The following is a 17,921-nucleotide window of genomic DNA, read 5'->3' as shown; positions in this document are numbered from 1 at the left end:
CCCCATGTAGCTTTTGCTACCATGGGTTGGGGTAAAGCCATAGTTTTTTTCCTATGGTGTTTTGGCTGCAGCAGAGCAGTTATTGTTTAAAAGCATTCTATCTTGCTATATTGATGCTTTTCTGGTCTTTTGATTAACGAAAGCAAGCCTTCCCCACCCCCCAACCCCCTGCATTCTTGGGAGTTTTTGGATCACTGGCTTCTTCAGCTCCCATTTTAGAATGTATGAAGCAAACTTATGGGACTCGTTACCATGTTGTTGGGCCCTGAGGTCACCTCTCAGTCTGGGATCTTCTTAAGTTTGTTTTATATATAATATCTAGGAATTTTAGGTGTATTTAGTGGGGGGAATAGGGAAAAGTACATCTATTCCATCTTCCTAGATGGTAAATTCATGTATTCCATATGGCATATTTATAAAACTTTTTCTCATACCTTTTCATCTATTTTTTTTATAATCTCAAATTCTGACTCCTCTTTTTTTCTTCTTAATAAGTGAAAATATTCCCCCAAACTCTATCTTTGACTCTTCCTCTTTTCATCTTCTTATATTCTTAGCAATCTTATTCTTTTTTAGTATTTCATTATTATATTATGGGAATGACCATCATATTTATGGTTTTAGACCCAAACTTCCTTCAGAGGACCAATATTTTATTTCCAAATGCTTGATACATAACTTTATCTGGAGAGGTATATTCTATCTAATACTCAAAATGTAAGCCAATCACCTATATTCTACTTCTCTATTGTATGCTATTTCTATATGAAGTTATCATTCCACTAATTACTCAGACTTAAACGTTGGATGCTGTATTCAATTTCTCTCACTGTTTTGCCTCATATCAGGTATGTCAATTCCATTCTAATACTGTTTTCACTATGACAGTTCAGGTTTTCAGTTCTTCGCACTTATACCATTTAATTATTTTCTAACCAATCTCTCTGCTTAAAGACTCTCCCCTGTAGCTCATTTTACACAATATTATCAAATGAAATTTTAGAAACCAAAGCTTTGACCTTGTGTTTTTCAAAAATGAATGGATCTCAATGTACCCTACCAAAGTGCAGGTCTTTTTTTTTTTTTTTTCTTTTTTAAGTGGGCTTCATGCACAGTGTGGAGCTCAATGTGGGGCTTAAACTCACAACCTTGAGATTAAGACATGAGCTGAGATCAAGAGTCCAGACGCTTAACCAGTTAAGCCACCCAGGTACCCCCAAAGTGGAACTCTCTCTCTCTCCTTTTTTTTTTTCTTTTCCCAAAATGGAGTTCTTTAACCTAAAACTCATCACTCTTAATTTTGATTATGTTATAACTCACTCAAGCTGGACATGAGTGCAGTGGCTAAAAAGGCTTAGGTTCTTGGGAAATGAAAGCAAACAAGCTAGGACAAATATGAAGAGAGACAAGAGCATTAGTCTAGCTATATGTACAATTGGCCTTTTAGGATTATGTGAGGCAAATAGGCTGTCTGAAACCCGTTTCAAACTTAAGATTATTTGGGCTTGATGGTGATTGGAAGTGCACTTTGGGAATTTATATTAGAGTTTTCTAGAGAAATAGAAGTATTCATTCATTCATTCATTCATTCATCCATGCATTAGGAGGAATTGGCTCACAGGAAATTATGGAGGCTGAGAAGTCCTGTGACCTGCCATCTGCAAGCTGGACACCCACAAAAGCAGTGATGTAATTCCAGTTCAAATCCAATGGCCTGGGAAATAGACTTCCAATGGTGTAAATCCCAGAACAAGGGCAGGAGAAAACCAATATTCTAGCTCAAAGTCAGGCAGAGGGAGAGAGAATTTACCCTTTATCTTTTTATCCTATTCAGACCTTTAATAGGTTGGATTATGCTCATCCACATTGGGAAAGGCAATCAGATTTACTCAGTCCACCAATTCAAATGTTAATATTTTCTGGAAACATCCTCACAGGTATACCTAGAAATAATGTTTAACCAGATATCTAGGCATCCTCTGGTTCAGCAATGTTGCCACATAAAATTAATCATCATACAGATCTATCCCAACCTCAGATGGATGATACTGGATATCAGTTAGGACATGTCTGTGTTCCAGGTGTGTCTAATACATAGTTGTGTTATTCAATATTGTATATTGCAAACTCTAAGCTCAAGGTTGAATTTTAAAATTACTTAAAGAAATATTATTTTAATTAAATATCTAGGGTTATTGGAAGACCTTTTGAAATACCATCAGAAATTATGCTCCACATTTCTCAGGAGACTTAGCAACATTTTCTCTGGAATAAAGTCAAGAATCAGGAAATGATGGTGTCTGACGAGCCAAAAGTTACATTAAAAAAATAACTCACTAGAACTTATATAATTAATTAAGGATATAATATAATAGATTTATATTATAATTTATATTATAAATTAATAATTAATTATACATATAATAAATTATAATTAATTAATTAATTAAATACCCTCATTCAAAGGCTATTTGCTTTTCTCCGGTCATAATCTGACAGTACATGATCTGGAGACCTGTGTCAGTTTCCATGCCTACAGTGTAGAGACTGCTTGGGATTCTTTCTTTCCCTCCCTCTCTGCCCCTCGCCTGCTCTCTCTCTCTCTCTCTCAAAACAAACAAACAAAGGCTATTTGCTTTTCTAATTTTTATGTATAAGTTACTGTGAAATATGTAAATAGATTTGGAGGAGTTAGAAGAAAGAACATAGAGTAAACAAGTGACATCAAGAACTCTGCTTGACATTGAAGTATGAGAAAGAAAATATAAAGAATAAATATGAGAGCTGAACACTTGGGATCATTTATTGAAGGCATCAATAACCCTACATTTCCCTAAATGCCCTTAGGGCACTACAATATCCACTATATATATATATATATATATATATATATATATTATAAAAAAATATATATATTTTATATATATATATAAAATAGTATATATATATACTTTAATGTTTCTTTTTTTAACGTTTGTTCATTTTTGAGAGAGAGAGAGAGAGAGAGAGAGCACAAGCAGGGGAGGGGCAGAGAGAGGGGGAGACACAGAATCCCAAGCAGGTTCGAGGCTCTGAGCTGTCAGCACAGAGTCCAACGTGGGGCTCCAACCCATGAACCGCGAGATTGTGAACTGAGCCAAAGTCAGATGCTTAACTGACTGAGACACCCAGGCACCCCAATATCCACTATATATTAATGAATTCCATAGCGATGTCAGAAAAGTAGGTGGAAATTTTGAGAAAGATTTTTGAAAAAATAATTTTAAAGAGACTTTTTGTGTTTTATTAAAAAGATAAAATATGAACTCTTTGGAAAGTTTGCTTTTTTAGAAGATTTATTTCCAAGGAATTTTGAATGGTCAAGGTCTTACACTAGTTAAAATACTTTAAGAAACCTTTTGCTGATAAAATAGGTTTATAGAGCTTAAGATTGGCTCTTGGTTAAGAAAGGACTCTCTGGGCAATAGTATGCTTTTAAAAATGTCCTCTAGGATTTATCAAAGTATGATTAGTTAGTTCAGTTCCTTAAAGCATGGTACGAATGAAGGCATGCATTGTCTCAGGATCAAGCCACATGAAAGAAGTGTGTTTTACTAAATCATTATCCATATCTCAGTGTTGGCCAGCTGCTCACAAATGAGTGGTAGGCCAGAGTTTCACTCTTCTTCTCATAAAACTCTTAATAGTGAGTCAGGACTGTCATCCTTGTATATAAAGTTCTGTTATTATTCTTTCTATTACTTCCACATAATTTGAGTTTTTACTTTAACCAATTATGATTTAGTATAAATATTTAAAATATTTCTCATACCTATTCGATAGATAATTAAGTGTACCAGTATGTACAAGGTATTTTTTGTTGAAATGATTATTATTTTTAAATATGATTATTAAAATTATGAGCATTTAACTTTATAAGGTATTTCGTTTAAAATGCTTATGAGGCATTTCTTCACATTTACAAGGAATGACTTGAATTTTTCCTTCCAGAGCTTTCAGGAGAGGGCCACCATCTGGTCATTCTTGCAGTTGTGTAGTTGGTACATCTAGTCTAGCATTACATTTTTTCCTTAGCTCTTGGTGTGATAGTTTATGGCAGTGATAGTGAAGTATATCATAGTGAGATATCATTTGCATTGTTTTACTTGTTCTTTTTTCTCCCCTCTTTTGTGTATTAAAATTTAAATTACATAAACATTAAGTATCATATATATGTTTTGTTTTGGTTATCATACTATAAAATAACAAGATCATGGAAGTAGTCATTTTATAAAATAAGTAATAAAGGAAAATTGGCTATGTTAACCAATTTTACCTATTGAAGTTATCATCTCTATTTTAAAAGAATGTGATAGGGTTTAAGCATAAGTGAATATAAATTCAGGTGTTTTGGAATGCATAAAAATTTTTCCCATTGAAGTCAATGGTATTAGGTTAAGGAATTTGCCTTATAAGAGATTTTTTAGGAACCTATTCTTTCATGGGCAGGGGAAAACTATGCCATCAATGGTTTTTCTAGGTTTTATACTAACCAGTCAACTTGAAAATCTTTGATCTATTCAGTTTAGAATTGATGGAGAAAACATTCTCTATCACTGAAGGATACAGTCCCATAAATACTGCTTGTTAGTACCTTGGAAGGTAGTAGAATGTCATTTTTCCTGGAATTCAAGAATGACTGGAAAATTAAAGTAAACATTGTGTTCATGGTTCTCAATAATTGAAGCACTCCTTCCATCCTAAATCTGGGAGTGGCAGTGTCTGCCTACATGTGCCAGACTTGCGATCAGCCCTCCTTAATTGGGATTCTGGAAGAGAATTAAGCTCTAACGCCGTGGGGAGCTTTCATTTTTATGAAATGAATGAACTCCCCCCCTGAAATATAATTAACATGCATTGTTATATTAGTTTCAGGTGTACAGTATAATGCTCAATAATTCTATACATTACTCTGTGTCCATCAAGATAAGTGTACTCTTAATCCTCTTTATCTATCTGAAGTTCTCTTTTATGAATCCGGAATCATCCTATGTATCATCCTTAAGAGAACTGACAACAGGCACTCACATCATTTTTGTTAGGGCTTAATTCTTTGTGGAACCTTAGATGCGAAAGGCTATATATATTCTCTCCTACTTTGGTTTTCGGTTGCAGCTTTGATATTGTGGAATTCATCAGTTCAGCCAACAATCACTTGCTGCTATATGCCAGCCCCTGCATAGGCTTGAAGATGTAATGGTGAGCAAACAAGCACATGACTTATGGAAGAGATGGTCAGTAATCAAATAATCATTTTAGTGAATACGTAATTAAACCCTGGAAAGTGCTCTGAAGGAAAGGAACCGGTTTCTCTGAGACCCGTGTTAAAGGAATCTGTCCTCTGCTGGGACTGCTGGCCAAAAGTGATGACAAGGGTTTACACACCAGTTGACTGAGAAACCTGGGCTTGGGGCATGTTGTTGACAAAACCAGTTTTCAGCTGTTCTCATTTAGGAACTTGCAATTGCTGTTTGATTTTACCAGCGGATGACAGCATTAGGTCCAATCCACATCACACTGTTTCTACTGGATAAACTTAAAACGTATTTGTGTAATAATGATACCAATTATGTCTTTCATATACACTGAATCAGTGTGAGGTTAAATGTGTATACTTGTATATGTATTTATTTATTTTATAAACTTTTTTGTTGAGAGGAACAATACTCTTTTTCTCTTTCAAGTCCCCGCAGTGCCTAGCAAAAGTATTTGTACAGTACTTCATAACTGTTAAAACTAATATTTCCTAATATTTGATTTCAACCTCTCTCAGCGATTTTTTAAGTTAGATATGGACTTACATGCTTTCTTTGTTAATGTTAAAATGGAGGGCAGAATTTAAAGGATTTTTATTTGGGATGATTGACTTTAGACTTAGAAAAAGAAGCCAGATTGTTTTTTCACTAATTTGCAGATCTGCTTTATTTCTCTGTTCTTTCGAGGTCACCACACACAGGATAAGCTGTGTGAGAAGGAAGGTTCTAAGAGAAAGCATCTAATAACCTGAGGAGAGTCACATTTCAACAACACGATGACTTCTTATCCAGGAGAAGCATGTTCAGGTTTTGCTTTGTGATCCTTTTGATGTTCTACGCAAATGAACCCTTGGCCTAGATTTATTTTTTTCACAAACATTTCATCCTTTTAGTCCTTCCTATAGGGGCAGGGATACTTTTCTGCCCTTGGTCAAATTTGTTGTAGCTGAGAACTGATAGCTGAGCTTAGCTGTGCTGAGCGTTGGCTGTCCTTTTATGAAGACCAGAGAGACACTCATTATCCTGGGAATGAATATTATGGGACACTTGTCCCTGCCTTTTAGAAGCTGTCTTTCACAATACTGTTAGATGACCAAGAATAAGAACTGGTTTATGCAATTGCACACCTGAAACTAGTATAACACTGTATGTTAACTACACTGGAATTTTAAAAAAATAAAAAAAATACATTGTACTTAAGAGTGAGAGAGACAAAGCCCATTAAAGGCCCATCAGGAAGTAGGTTTGATGTTAAAGAGATTCAAACTCATTTCTGTAATGTAGGAGTCTAGATTCTTTTTTCAAAAAATTTTTTTTAATCTTTATTTTTGAGAGAGAGAGAGAGAAAGAGAGACATAGTGTGAGCGGGGGAGGGGCAGAGAGAGAGGGAGACACAGAATCCAAAGCAGGCTCCAGGCTCTGAGATATCAGCACAGAGCCCGACGCAGGGCTCAAACTCACGAACCGTGAAATCATGACCTGAGCTGGAGTCGGATGCCCAACTGACTGCGCCACCCAGGCGCCCCAGGAGTCTAGATTCTTGAGATATCCAAAGGAACTGAGGGAGAAATCATGACCCACAGAACAAGCTATTAAGAGTTTAAGGCTGCCTTGTTTTCTAAGGAAATGTTATTTGAGGCCCTACTTTTTTTTTTAAACTCTGTCATCAAGTAAGGTTTAATTCCAAGAATACAAGAATGATACTATATCAAGAAATTGATTGACATGGACCCTGATTACTTTAACAGTGGTTGAAAGCAATAATCATTGCATATGAAATTACGTTTAAGGAGGGAAGTGTTTTCATATTTATAACAGAACGCAATATTAAAATTAAAAGATGAAAATCATTCTATACCATACATAAAAAGGCTTACCTGAAAATTTAAATGAAGAAGAATCTATACATAAAGACCCAGGTTTTCCCTTTAGCTTCTGATATAAAATGGTTTCAATTCTATCCCAAAATTTTGCTGCATTATTTTTAAAACAGGACTTAAACTTCAGCACAGCATGTATTATCACTTTCCCTTGGGCTCGGCTGTAGAACAGAAAGAGACAAATAAATTACGCTTTTATTACTGAGCCTCGATCATTCTTAGAGGAGTCATTTTATAATTTTGTTAAATAGAGCTCCTGGCAGCTATTGCACTCTCAAGGGAGTGGAAATGGCACTTTGTGGACATGGTGAACTGTAAAGAGAGTATGATTTAGAGTCAGGGAACTGAGTTTGTATTCTAGATTCACCATCTGCCAATTCCCTGACTACAGCAAGCTGTTCGCATTCTCTGTACTTACAAATTTCTTCATCTCTGTAATGGGGATAATAGTATTTCCTGGGCTATTGTACACACCATATAAAGTAATGTATACGGAGGTATTTTGTAAATCTCAGTGCTGTGCAAAATATACTTATTAATATAAATATGTCTCTGTATCAAAAATCCACCATGGACGTGCTACGTAAGGCTGATAGCAAATAACAAAATGAAACATAACAGGTGAGATGAGAGAATCATTTACTATCTTGAGTGCTTTTTGTTTGTTTGTTTGGTTTTTGGTGGAGGCACAACTTGCAAGGGTGGGCCCGTTCTTGTCGTCTGTTGGAAATTGTGACTGAGCAAACACATTAGACTGGATTTGTTTTATTTGTAATTCTGACTTGAAGATGTAAATGTATAAATCAGAAGTTTTAAAAGGGGGGTATTATTACTGACTTGATGGGATGTCTATTCTGCTCTATTCTCTGTTTGTTTACCTCCTCCCCTCTTCCCAGGCATTTGTCTACATTTGTATATTTGAAAATCCACAACAACCTCAAAGTATGTGACTCAAGAGAGATCTTGAAAACATCCACTTGCAAACCTTCATAATATCCATGAACAAAACAGGAACCATGGCTAAGATCCAAGGTTTTCTGAGTAATTATAAAGCTTTATTATTTCAATAGTATTTTTGCAGGATAATTCTAGATAATAGATTTGCTAACTTCTATATCACCCCTTTCTACTTTATGTTTTACCAGACACTCTTCCTTTGAGCACTATACATGTATTCTTTCCATTTCCTTTTGTACAGTATTAAGCATTTAGTAGTTGAATGTTAATTTATTAAGTATTCTCAGTTCTTTTGCTATTATGCCTGTGCAGTGCTAATATTTCTTCTGTGATTTGTAGAGATGAACCCTTTATTTCTCATGGAATAGACCAGGACATATTATATTGCTTTGTTTATTTTAAAGATTTTGTCCAACCGTGGATGTCACTCTGAACTTTTCTCCTGGGTCAAATAACAATCTAAAACTAAACTAAATATAGGCATATGGATTCTTAATCTGACATCATCAAGAGTCATAAGATCCTCTTTTCTACCAAAAACATGAACTAAAAGTTATTTTGATCTTACCTTCGCTTGACCCATAAAATAATCTTTAGTTTTATATGACAAATGCTTTTAATTCTTTGCCACAGTATTTTCCTTTCCATTCCTGAAGTTTCAGTTCATTCATTCATTCATTCACTCAATGAATGTATATTGTCCAAGCAATATATCAGGCAGAGTTCTAGGGACCAGAGCTACATCAGCTATGAACATATAAGACCACAGGTGCCTTCTCTCATGCTACTAAGAGACACAGACAAACAGGAAAATGAAGAAATAAAATAATCTTAAAAATGAGTTCTATGAAGGAGACAGCAATGACTTGAAGATTAGAGATGAGAACATTTTAGACAGCTTCAGGGAAGGCCTCTTTGAGGTGAGATCCTAATGACAAGAAAGAGTGAGTCATGAGAAGAAATGGGGGAGGTATGTCCCAGAAAGAAGGAACATCAAGTACAAAGGCCCTGAGCAAGAGAGACTTAATACTTCCCTCAGTTTTATTAAAGTCTTCTTTCTGACTCTAGACCTCAATATCCCTTTCCTTATAGAGCATTTACTTTAGAAAAGTTATAAATTCTTTCTCTGCCTCTTTGAACTATAGGCAAACCTTTTAAAAGCCTCTTGCAGTTTGACAGCCCCAGAAATGTCTTTCTCAAGGACGCAAAAGCCATCTCTGAAATGTAACCATCAAAAGAGATAGAGACTCTATCTCTCAGTTTCTGTGAGACAGGTGGGGCCTAACTTTGGTAGGCACTTTACTTACTCCAAATGGTCAAACTACCTCCTGTCATGACAATACGAGAACTTTACTTTTCCTTGGGCAAAACCAGTTAGCAAACACAGATGACCTAAGATACCCCATCACCCCAGCCTTTAAAAACATTATGGTCCTTTATTTCATGGGAGTTTTGAAGTGAGGTCAGAGAGAGGCAAGGCCAGATCAGGGAGGATCATGTGGACTGTATAAGGAATTTGGAATTTATGAGAGACTGTCAGAGGATATTAAGTAGGATGATATTGTGCTCTTCAAATTCACTTTGCTGTGTGGAGAATGGATTGTCATGGAACAGGAGTGAAAGCTAAAGTTGATGCAGTCATCTAGATATGACTACTTTGGTTCAAACTACAGCTTTATTATTTATTAAATGTGTGACCTCGGCAAGTCACTTAAACTACCTTTGCTTCAGTATTCTTATTTGTAAAATAAGAAACTGATCTGTACATATCATACATGGTTGTTATCAGGTTAAATGATTTAATATCAATAAAGTCTTGGGGGGCTACTGGTTAAGAGCCTGGATTATTTAAAAATAAACTGGGAAAATTAAACAGAAAAAGTTCTAGTTTTAGGGAGGGGAGATTCTAAAACATATTAACTTTCTTTAATTTGTGCTTGTAATTACTATTTTTTCATATCTATTGCAGGTTATCTGTTCCTAGGTTATCTGTGCCTCATCAGTATTTAGATAAACATCGCTGCTAGATAATAGCTGTAGAATTGGATTTCTAGAGGGGCCAGTAAAGGAGAGGAGTGAAGCTGATAGGGTTGAAGTACATATGCACACATCGTGGGAGTGTTGGGAATTGCCAGTGTGTGGCCTCAGTTTCAGTGCATTATTACCATGTGGCGATGAGGCCCTGTAATGCCAGATCTCTTTTTATTTTTCAACACATTCTGAAAATTATGTCTTTTATATGATATTTCTCAACTTTTACTTATTTTTTTATTTTTTAGAATTTCTAATATATTATGTTTTAATTCTGCCTGTTTTTCACTTATGCTCCTTTTAATTTCATATTCATGGATGTTATCAACTTTTATATTTAATCCATAACTCTAAGCTAGATTTGGCTCGTATCTACTAGTTTGTACCTCCTAGGTCAGATATTCTATATGTGGCTCTCTTATCTTACCCATTCTTTTCTTCTGTTGAAATCATCTCCTGATTTTAGATTTGCTTTTTGACCTTGTGCCTTCAAATAAAATATAAATACATTGAGCCTTTGCCTGAGACTCATAATCAGTTGGAATTCTTGGTTCTGGTTGGATAATTTTCCAAAAGATCTTGAATACCTTTTTTCACATTTGAAAATGCTAGTAGTTTTGAAGCCTCAAACTAAAATTTATTTCAACCTTTCAATTTATACCAAACAAATATATGCTGTTAAGTATGAGGCATGAAAGTAAAGGACAGAATTTTCTGCTCTGTGCCTCTTGGGCTATTTTACATACCTTACTTGGACAACGTGAGATTTGACATACTGTCTTCTCAGTTTAGATCCATGAAATGTTTCATTTATCTGTTAAAAAATAAAATGAATAAAGACTAATGTTTTCTTTAAAATTTTTTTTAAAATTTTTATTGTGGAGAACTCCAAACATACACAATAGCAAATAAAAGAATGTAATGAACCCCGTGTACACATCATTCAACTTTACCAGCTACCATTAAATGGCTAAATTGTTTTATTTTATTACTACCTACATGCCAACAGTTAATAAATCCTTAATATCATTGAATACATAATATTAAATTTTTCCTAGATTGTGACCCATTTAAGAAAAAGATGCATTCTTTCTCACCTTCTTCTTAACAGAAGACCATGGGGGAGGGAGAGGGTGAAGAAAAAAAGTTAGAGGGAGGGAGGCAAACCATAAGAGACTCTTAAATACTGAGAACAAACTGAGGGTTGGGGGGGGGGTGGGAGAGAGAGGAAAGTGGTGATGGGCACTGAGGAGGGCACTTGTTGGGATGAGCACTGGCTGTTGTATGGAAACCAATTTGACAATAAATTATATTTTAAAAAATGAAAAAGAAAAAGATGAAATGTATACTAAACATGTCTTTTTGAAAATTATCTTTATATTAGCTAGGTTTATTCACAAATGTCTTCAAATCAATAAATTATGTGGTAAGGTAAGGCAAGAATATTTGTTTCCTAACAATAGCATGATAGGGAAGAATACAGTATTTATTTTGAAGAGGTGAATTCAAAGGACCAACTGATAGAGATTGCCTTCCGTGTTCAGCTTTCTATTGAACATCAGTGTCATAAAACTTAACAGAAATGTCCCCAAAGGTGAGATATTTCTTTCTTTTCTTTCTTTCTTTTTAACTATGGGCCCCCCTTCATGGCTGTACTACACACCATTTTCCCTGCTCTTTCAGGTATATGCTACTGATGGGTTTGAAGCAGGATATGTAAAAATCTCTCAGAAATTTTATATAAGAATCATTTTCTCAACTGTTCCTGATTTTAACCTAATGAGTGATTTCCCACAGCAGGACCTTCACAGGGCACCCAACAACAAATTTCACTGTCTATGGCTTTAACTTTGGCAAAGACGGGCCTTCAATATCACTGACTCAATATCAGTATCGCAAATATGTAGTTTACACTTTCCTTTTGTTACAAAGCATTGGAATATGTTCATCTATTCAATAGATATCTATTGAAATAAAACTATAAACAGATTAGATTTATATTTGGAAATTTAGTGGAGGAAACAGATAATAAGTAGACCAAGAAATAAATATATAAATATGATAATTTGAGATAGTGTTAGGTAATAAAAAGAATATAAAATAAAATAATGCTACAGAGTGATTCAGGGGACAATATTTGAATGATCCAATAAGTCCTTTTAGAACAGGTGACATTTGGGTGGGACCTGAAAGATGAAAAGTTGAGAATCAAGGGGAGACAATTATTTTAGACAGAGAGAAAACCAGGTGCTATGGTCCTAGGTAAGAATGAGATTGTTAAGTTTGAGGGGTAGAAAAAATTGTGGTGACTTAAGTAAAATGAGCAAGGGAGAGGGTATAAGTTGAGGTTGTCCAGGTAGGTGGGGCAAGATTACAGTCAGCCTTGTTGGCCATGGTAAGGAGTTTAGATGTTATTTCTAAATATAATCAATGAAGGAATCTTGGCAAGATGGTAACTAAACAATACAGCATTTCTCTTCTATTCTTAATTCCAACACATCTGTCTCTCCTGGGACCAAGTGGAGTGGGGTTTTATGGGGGCCCTGGAAGCAGGGCAGTGATGAGGAACTTTCTCTTCCAGGGGTCAAGGAAGAACCTAGAAAATAGTCTGAGAGCCTGTGTAAGAATAGAATTGCAACAGGCCCTGAAAAGAGCTTGGTCAACAAAAGTTTGTGGATAACCAGGTATAAAGCTGACATTGGACCATGTTTGTAGTGACCAAAGATGCTCCCCTGCTCTTGGGCAAGTGGTTTGATGTACGAGCGTGACTGCCCTGTTTTGTATGGATAATTTTGGTACCTCACACATATCAGATATCATTTTGGTTGTCTATAATCTGATGCATTATATATGAAAAACACATAGAGTTTGTTTAAACATTTTTGAACATTTGATTGGCCATATGAAATTGATATAATCTGAAATTTGCTCAAGATTCTATATTTGCATGCTTTTCAATTATAGAACAGAAAAATCATAAAGAAGGCGGGAAACATACTTTTAGTGGGACCCTGAGTAAGTCAACGTTTTAGTGCCTCAGTTTCCTCATATAGAAAATGAGAACGTTGTGAGGAGTAAAGAAATGAAATTAATTAATTAAGGAGTAAAGTCCTTAGGCCAGTACTGATGGTTAATAAGGCTAATTACTATTGTTAAGGTACTGCCTCACTCTAATGTTTAGAATTTCTATTCACTATAATTGGGTATCATATCTGCTGCCCACAAAAAATAGGAAATGACAGAGATTTCATTTTGAGTTGTCCACTAGTTTTCTCCTACAAAAAATAGGAAATGACATAGAGATTTTTTCTTGAGTTATCCACTAGAAAACCACATATCTAAACATGAAAATATTCCCTGTGGAGGCCTAGTTTCTGTAGGTAATGCTTTACTACCATTCATAGTAAAGCAGCATTTCTTTATCCAATTTCTTTTTTCTTTTTAGAGTCTATCATCACAAGAATTATTTAATGAAAATCACAAGAAGAACAGGTGATAGGTATTATAATAATGACTAATAGGTGATTTTGTGAATGATATACAGCTCTATTTTGTGCTCTTATCACCAGTATTGTTTTTATGAATGCTGTGTACAGTAATAATTTAATACACAGAGCATCATTGTATTAAGCGAAAACAGAAAGGCGTGTAAGTAAAAGCAGGCACTTTAACACATGTAGAGGAAAAAGTATGAGAACTATCTAGTGATTGTTTTATTTATTTATTTACTTCCTTATTTTTTAAATAACGTTTATTTATTTATTTTGAGAGAAGAAGAGTGAGCAGAGAAAGAGGGAAGGGCAGAAAGAGAGGGAGAGAGAGAGAATTCCAAGCAGGCTCTGCTCTGTCAGCACAGAGCTGGATGCGGGCTTGATTTCATTAACTGTGAGGTCATGACCTGAGCAGAAACCATGAGTCAGAAGCTCGACTGACTGAGCCACCCAGGCGCCCCTGGTGACTGTTTTGATACAGGTGAGTTGGGTGGGGTTCCTGGGTGGCTCAGTTGGTTAAGCATCTGACTTCATCTCAGGTCATGATCTCATGGTTCCTGGGTTCAAGACCCATGTCAGGCTGTGTGCTGACAGCTTGGAGCCTGGGCCTGCTTCAGATTCTGTGTCTCCCTCTCTCTCTGCCCCTCCCCCACTCACACTCTGTCTTTCTCTCTCTCTCTCTCTCAAAAATAAATAAACATTAAAAAAATACAAATGAGTTAAAAACCGAGAATGAGGATTGCTAAAGGAGTCTGAAGCAAGGTGTCACGATTGGTGGTTGATTGACCAACATGATATGATAATTGATAAAAACTAACAATTTTAGAATATTCATTTTGAGATAAACATAGTTTAATTGATTTGAATGATTTGATCTAAATTTATAGAAGAAAAGTGATTTTATTAGTTTGGGTATATTTTGAATTATTTTGAAGTTATATATTAACTTTGTTATGTTTATAATTTATTAAGAATATTAATGATGCTCTGCTTTAGGTATGTTTTTAGGTTATCTTTTTTTAAGGGCTTACAGAATAATAGGACTTTTGCTAAGATGATGATGTGTTTCATCTTATATGACGCCTACAACAATCCTATGATGTAGGTATTTGTCATATTATTTTTACTTGAAGAAACTGAGATGTGAAGAGATTAAGTGATTTGTTTAAGTTTATGTAGCTGGTAAATGGGTAAACTTAGAATTGAACAAGGACTCTGCGTCCAACGTCTATTAACCATTGTATTATGTTGCCCCTTTGTTATTTCCTTTTTATCATAAAGCTACAGGAGAAGTGGGAATTTTCTTTCTCCATTTTTTATATACTAACTCTTAGTATAATGGTAAAGGCATACAAAGACTTTTAAAGACTGAATTTATTAGAAACTTGGAGGTAGTGGAATGTTACGGAAAGAATGCAAGCTTCAATCAGATCGAAGATGTCCTGTCAAGAATGCACTCAAAGAAATGGGAGGCGAATGATGCCACCACTGCTTTTGGCAGGATTTGGTTTGTTTGATAGAATTACTTGAGCTAATGAGAGTGTATCTATGTCCAAGGAGTAGTCAAGACTTTTCATTAGGTTTTTAGTCAGCTAAAGGTTAACTTAAAGCACACTCTTAAGTAGACATTTAAAATTTTTTACCACATTGAGGAGATACAAGATGATCTTTATTTTGGGCTATATGTTCTCTTCTACACTGGCCATTCTTCCTTGAAGCACTTCTTAGTTAAGGATCAGAAACAACATGTATTTGTTCAGGTATCTTGGAGGTAGGATATATTTTATTCATTTTTTAATACATTAGAAATACTCATTGACTGCCTCTCATGTGTCAGGCATTTCTTAGTGTTCTCTAAATATGTCCCTATTACGTTTTTTTTTCCTGTACATGTTTTCTGACTGACTTTCTGAAAGGACTATATTAATCTAGAACTAAGATAGTAGTAAGAAATAGTATGAAATTATCAATCATTTCCAAGTTGGAAGGTTATTATTAGGATTCTGGCACTTCTAGGAACATAACCTTTAAAAGGGCAATGCACAGAAAAAAATTTCAACTTACCAAAGATACTATCTTTTTATTTAGGTCCATATATTCTTGTGAATATGGTTTTTCAAACTTGCTGTCATAGTCAATATTATTGACTTTAAAGCTGATATGATAGTAGAAAGGTGTCTTTGCTGGAAAGGAGAGAAAAGAACAGTTACACATTGTGTAACTACTTTTCATTCTTAAGAGAATCATGTGAAATATAATATTCTGATTAAATTGCAGGTAACTCAACATTTAAATAATTTTGATTCCTAGTGATTGTTAAAATAACTTTGACAGAGCAATGTTTATTAACATAATCTAGCTCTATAACTATATCCAAAGATTTATTCAGAATTTTTAATGTAAAATTTTAATGTGCCAGCTTTCAAGTTTGGATCCTCTGAAGATAAATATGTTACTATGAGAAATGATATTAAGGCATAGGTAATTATCGTAGTTTTTGTGCTCTTCACATATCACAATTTAGGAAAATCAGCAGAGGCCTAGGTTTATATCATTTGTGAAGCACCTAGAAAGTTAAAATGAATAAAAGAGAAAGTAAAATGAAACATGACTTGTAAGCACTGCAAATTAAGTAAATAGAAGAAAGAAATCAAACTTAAAACTATAGAAAAGTAAAGCTGAGTTGAGTGTTAAACTGGACTATACTATTTTAATACATCAAATACAGTATAAATTAAATTTTTTCTTTCAGCTTTTCTCAGGTCCTTTTGTACCTCTCCATTCCATAAACTAGGAGGGCACAATGAGAAGAGAGAGAAAGAGAGAGGGCTCAAACTATTTAAAAATTGAAGAAGAGGGAATACTTCCAAACTCATTTTATGAAGCCAACACTACTTTGACACTAAAGCCAGGTGAGGACACTACAAGAAAAGAAAACTACAGACTAACATCCCTGATGAATATAGGTGCAAATATCCTCAACAAAATACTGAATTTAACAACACATTGAGAAGATCATACACCATTACCAAATGAAAATTATTCTTGGGATGCTAAGATGGTTTAATACACACAAATCAATAAATGTGATAAATGCACTAACAGAAGAAAAATAAAAATCATGATAATCTCAATAGATGAGGAAAAATAATTTGATAGAATATAGTACAACATCTTTCATGACGTAAACACATTCAACACATAGATTCTAGAAGAAACATACCTCAACATAGTAAAACTATATATGACAAATCATAGCCAACATCATATCTAATGGAGAAAGGTTAAAAGCTTTTCCTATAAGGTCAGGAATGAGGCAAGGATGCCCACTGTCTTCACCCTTATTCAACATAGTACTAGTAGTTATAGCTATAGCAAATGGGAAAGAGAAAGAAATAAAAGGCATCCAGATTGGAAAGGAAAAGGTAAAACTGTCATTATTTGCAGATGATGTGATATAGAAAATCCTATAGATTCCAAAAAAAATTACTAGAACTAATCGAGTTCTGGAAATTTGCAAGATAGAAAATCAACATACATTAAGCAGTTGTGTTTCTATACAGTAACAATGAAATGTCTGAAATAATATATGTTATGGTGGTAATCATTTCAACTCAATATGGTGTATCAAATTAATTCATTGTACACCTTCAGCTACACAATGTTATGTATCAACTATATCTCAATAAAGCTGGAAAAGAAAATTCTGAAGACCATAGTATTTTTGTTGTTATATATTTTTATTCATAAATACTCTATGACTTTTTATTTTTCTATTAGACTATCAAGATTGAGAATCTATGGTATTGAGGCAATGTTAGGTTATATTAACTTCTTAAACTACTAAATGAATTTCAAACGCCAAAGAGGAAAGCCGTTATCTAGCTCTGGTATCGTGTAAGACACCAAACCCTTAATTAGAAGGTAGAGTGGTATACTAGGTGTTGCTGTTGACATTCAGAAGAACCAGCAGACTATCATAATAAAAAATAAGCTCCTCTCCTTCAAATGTAACCTAGACCTTGAGCAACTAAAGACATTTATGACCTAGAATTTCTTCTAAGTGTTATTTTCATTGTTCTTTTCCTTCCTAGAAGAGTCATATTTTTCAAATAATCAGGACACACTCTGAGCTAGGGTTTAGGGCTCCAGGGAGGACTCGATCCTGACTGATTCACCTCTTTGTATTTTTATTAAAACATGTTTTAAATTTCCCAGTGATTTTTAAAAACTGAGATATAATTGACATATAACATTATATTAGTTTC

At 34.6% G+C, this 17,921-nt stretch overlaps 1 protein-coding gene across 1 annotated transcript in view; it reads right to left on the bottom strand.

Moving 5' to 3' along the window:
- LOC122218502 (transmembrane protease serine 11C-like) overlaps positions 1-17,921 on the bottom strand; it is a 51,790-nt gene that overhangs the window by 20,311 nt on the left and 13,558 nt on the right. The window contains exons 3-5 of the mRNA XM_042936723.1: positions 15,718-15,836; positions 10,909-10,976; positions 7,172-7,335 (exon numbers count right to left, since the gene is read on the bottom strand). Coding sequence (XP_042792657.1) covers positions 7,172-7,335; positions 10,909-10,976; positions 15,718-15,836 — 351 coding nt within the window. The remainder of the gene's footprint in view (positions 1-7,171; positions 7,336-10,908; positions 10,977-15,717; positions 15,837-17,921) is intronic.

This window comes from Panthera leo, chromosome B1 (genome assembly GCF_018350215.1).
Source record: "Panthera leo isolate Ple1 chromosome B1, P.leo_Ple1_pat1.1, whole genome shotgun sequence".
Lineage (NCBI taxonomy): Eukaryota > Metazoa > Chordata > Mammalia > Carnivora > Felidae > Panthera > Panthera leo.
This window is presented reverse-complemented; position numbering and strand designations above follow the sequence as displayed.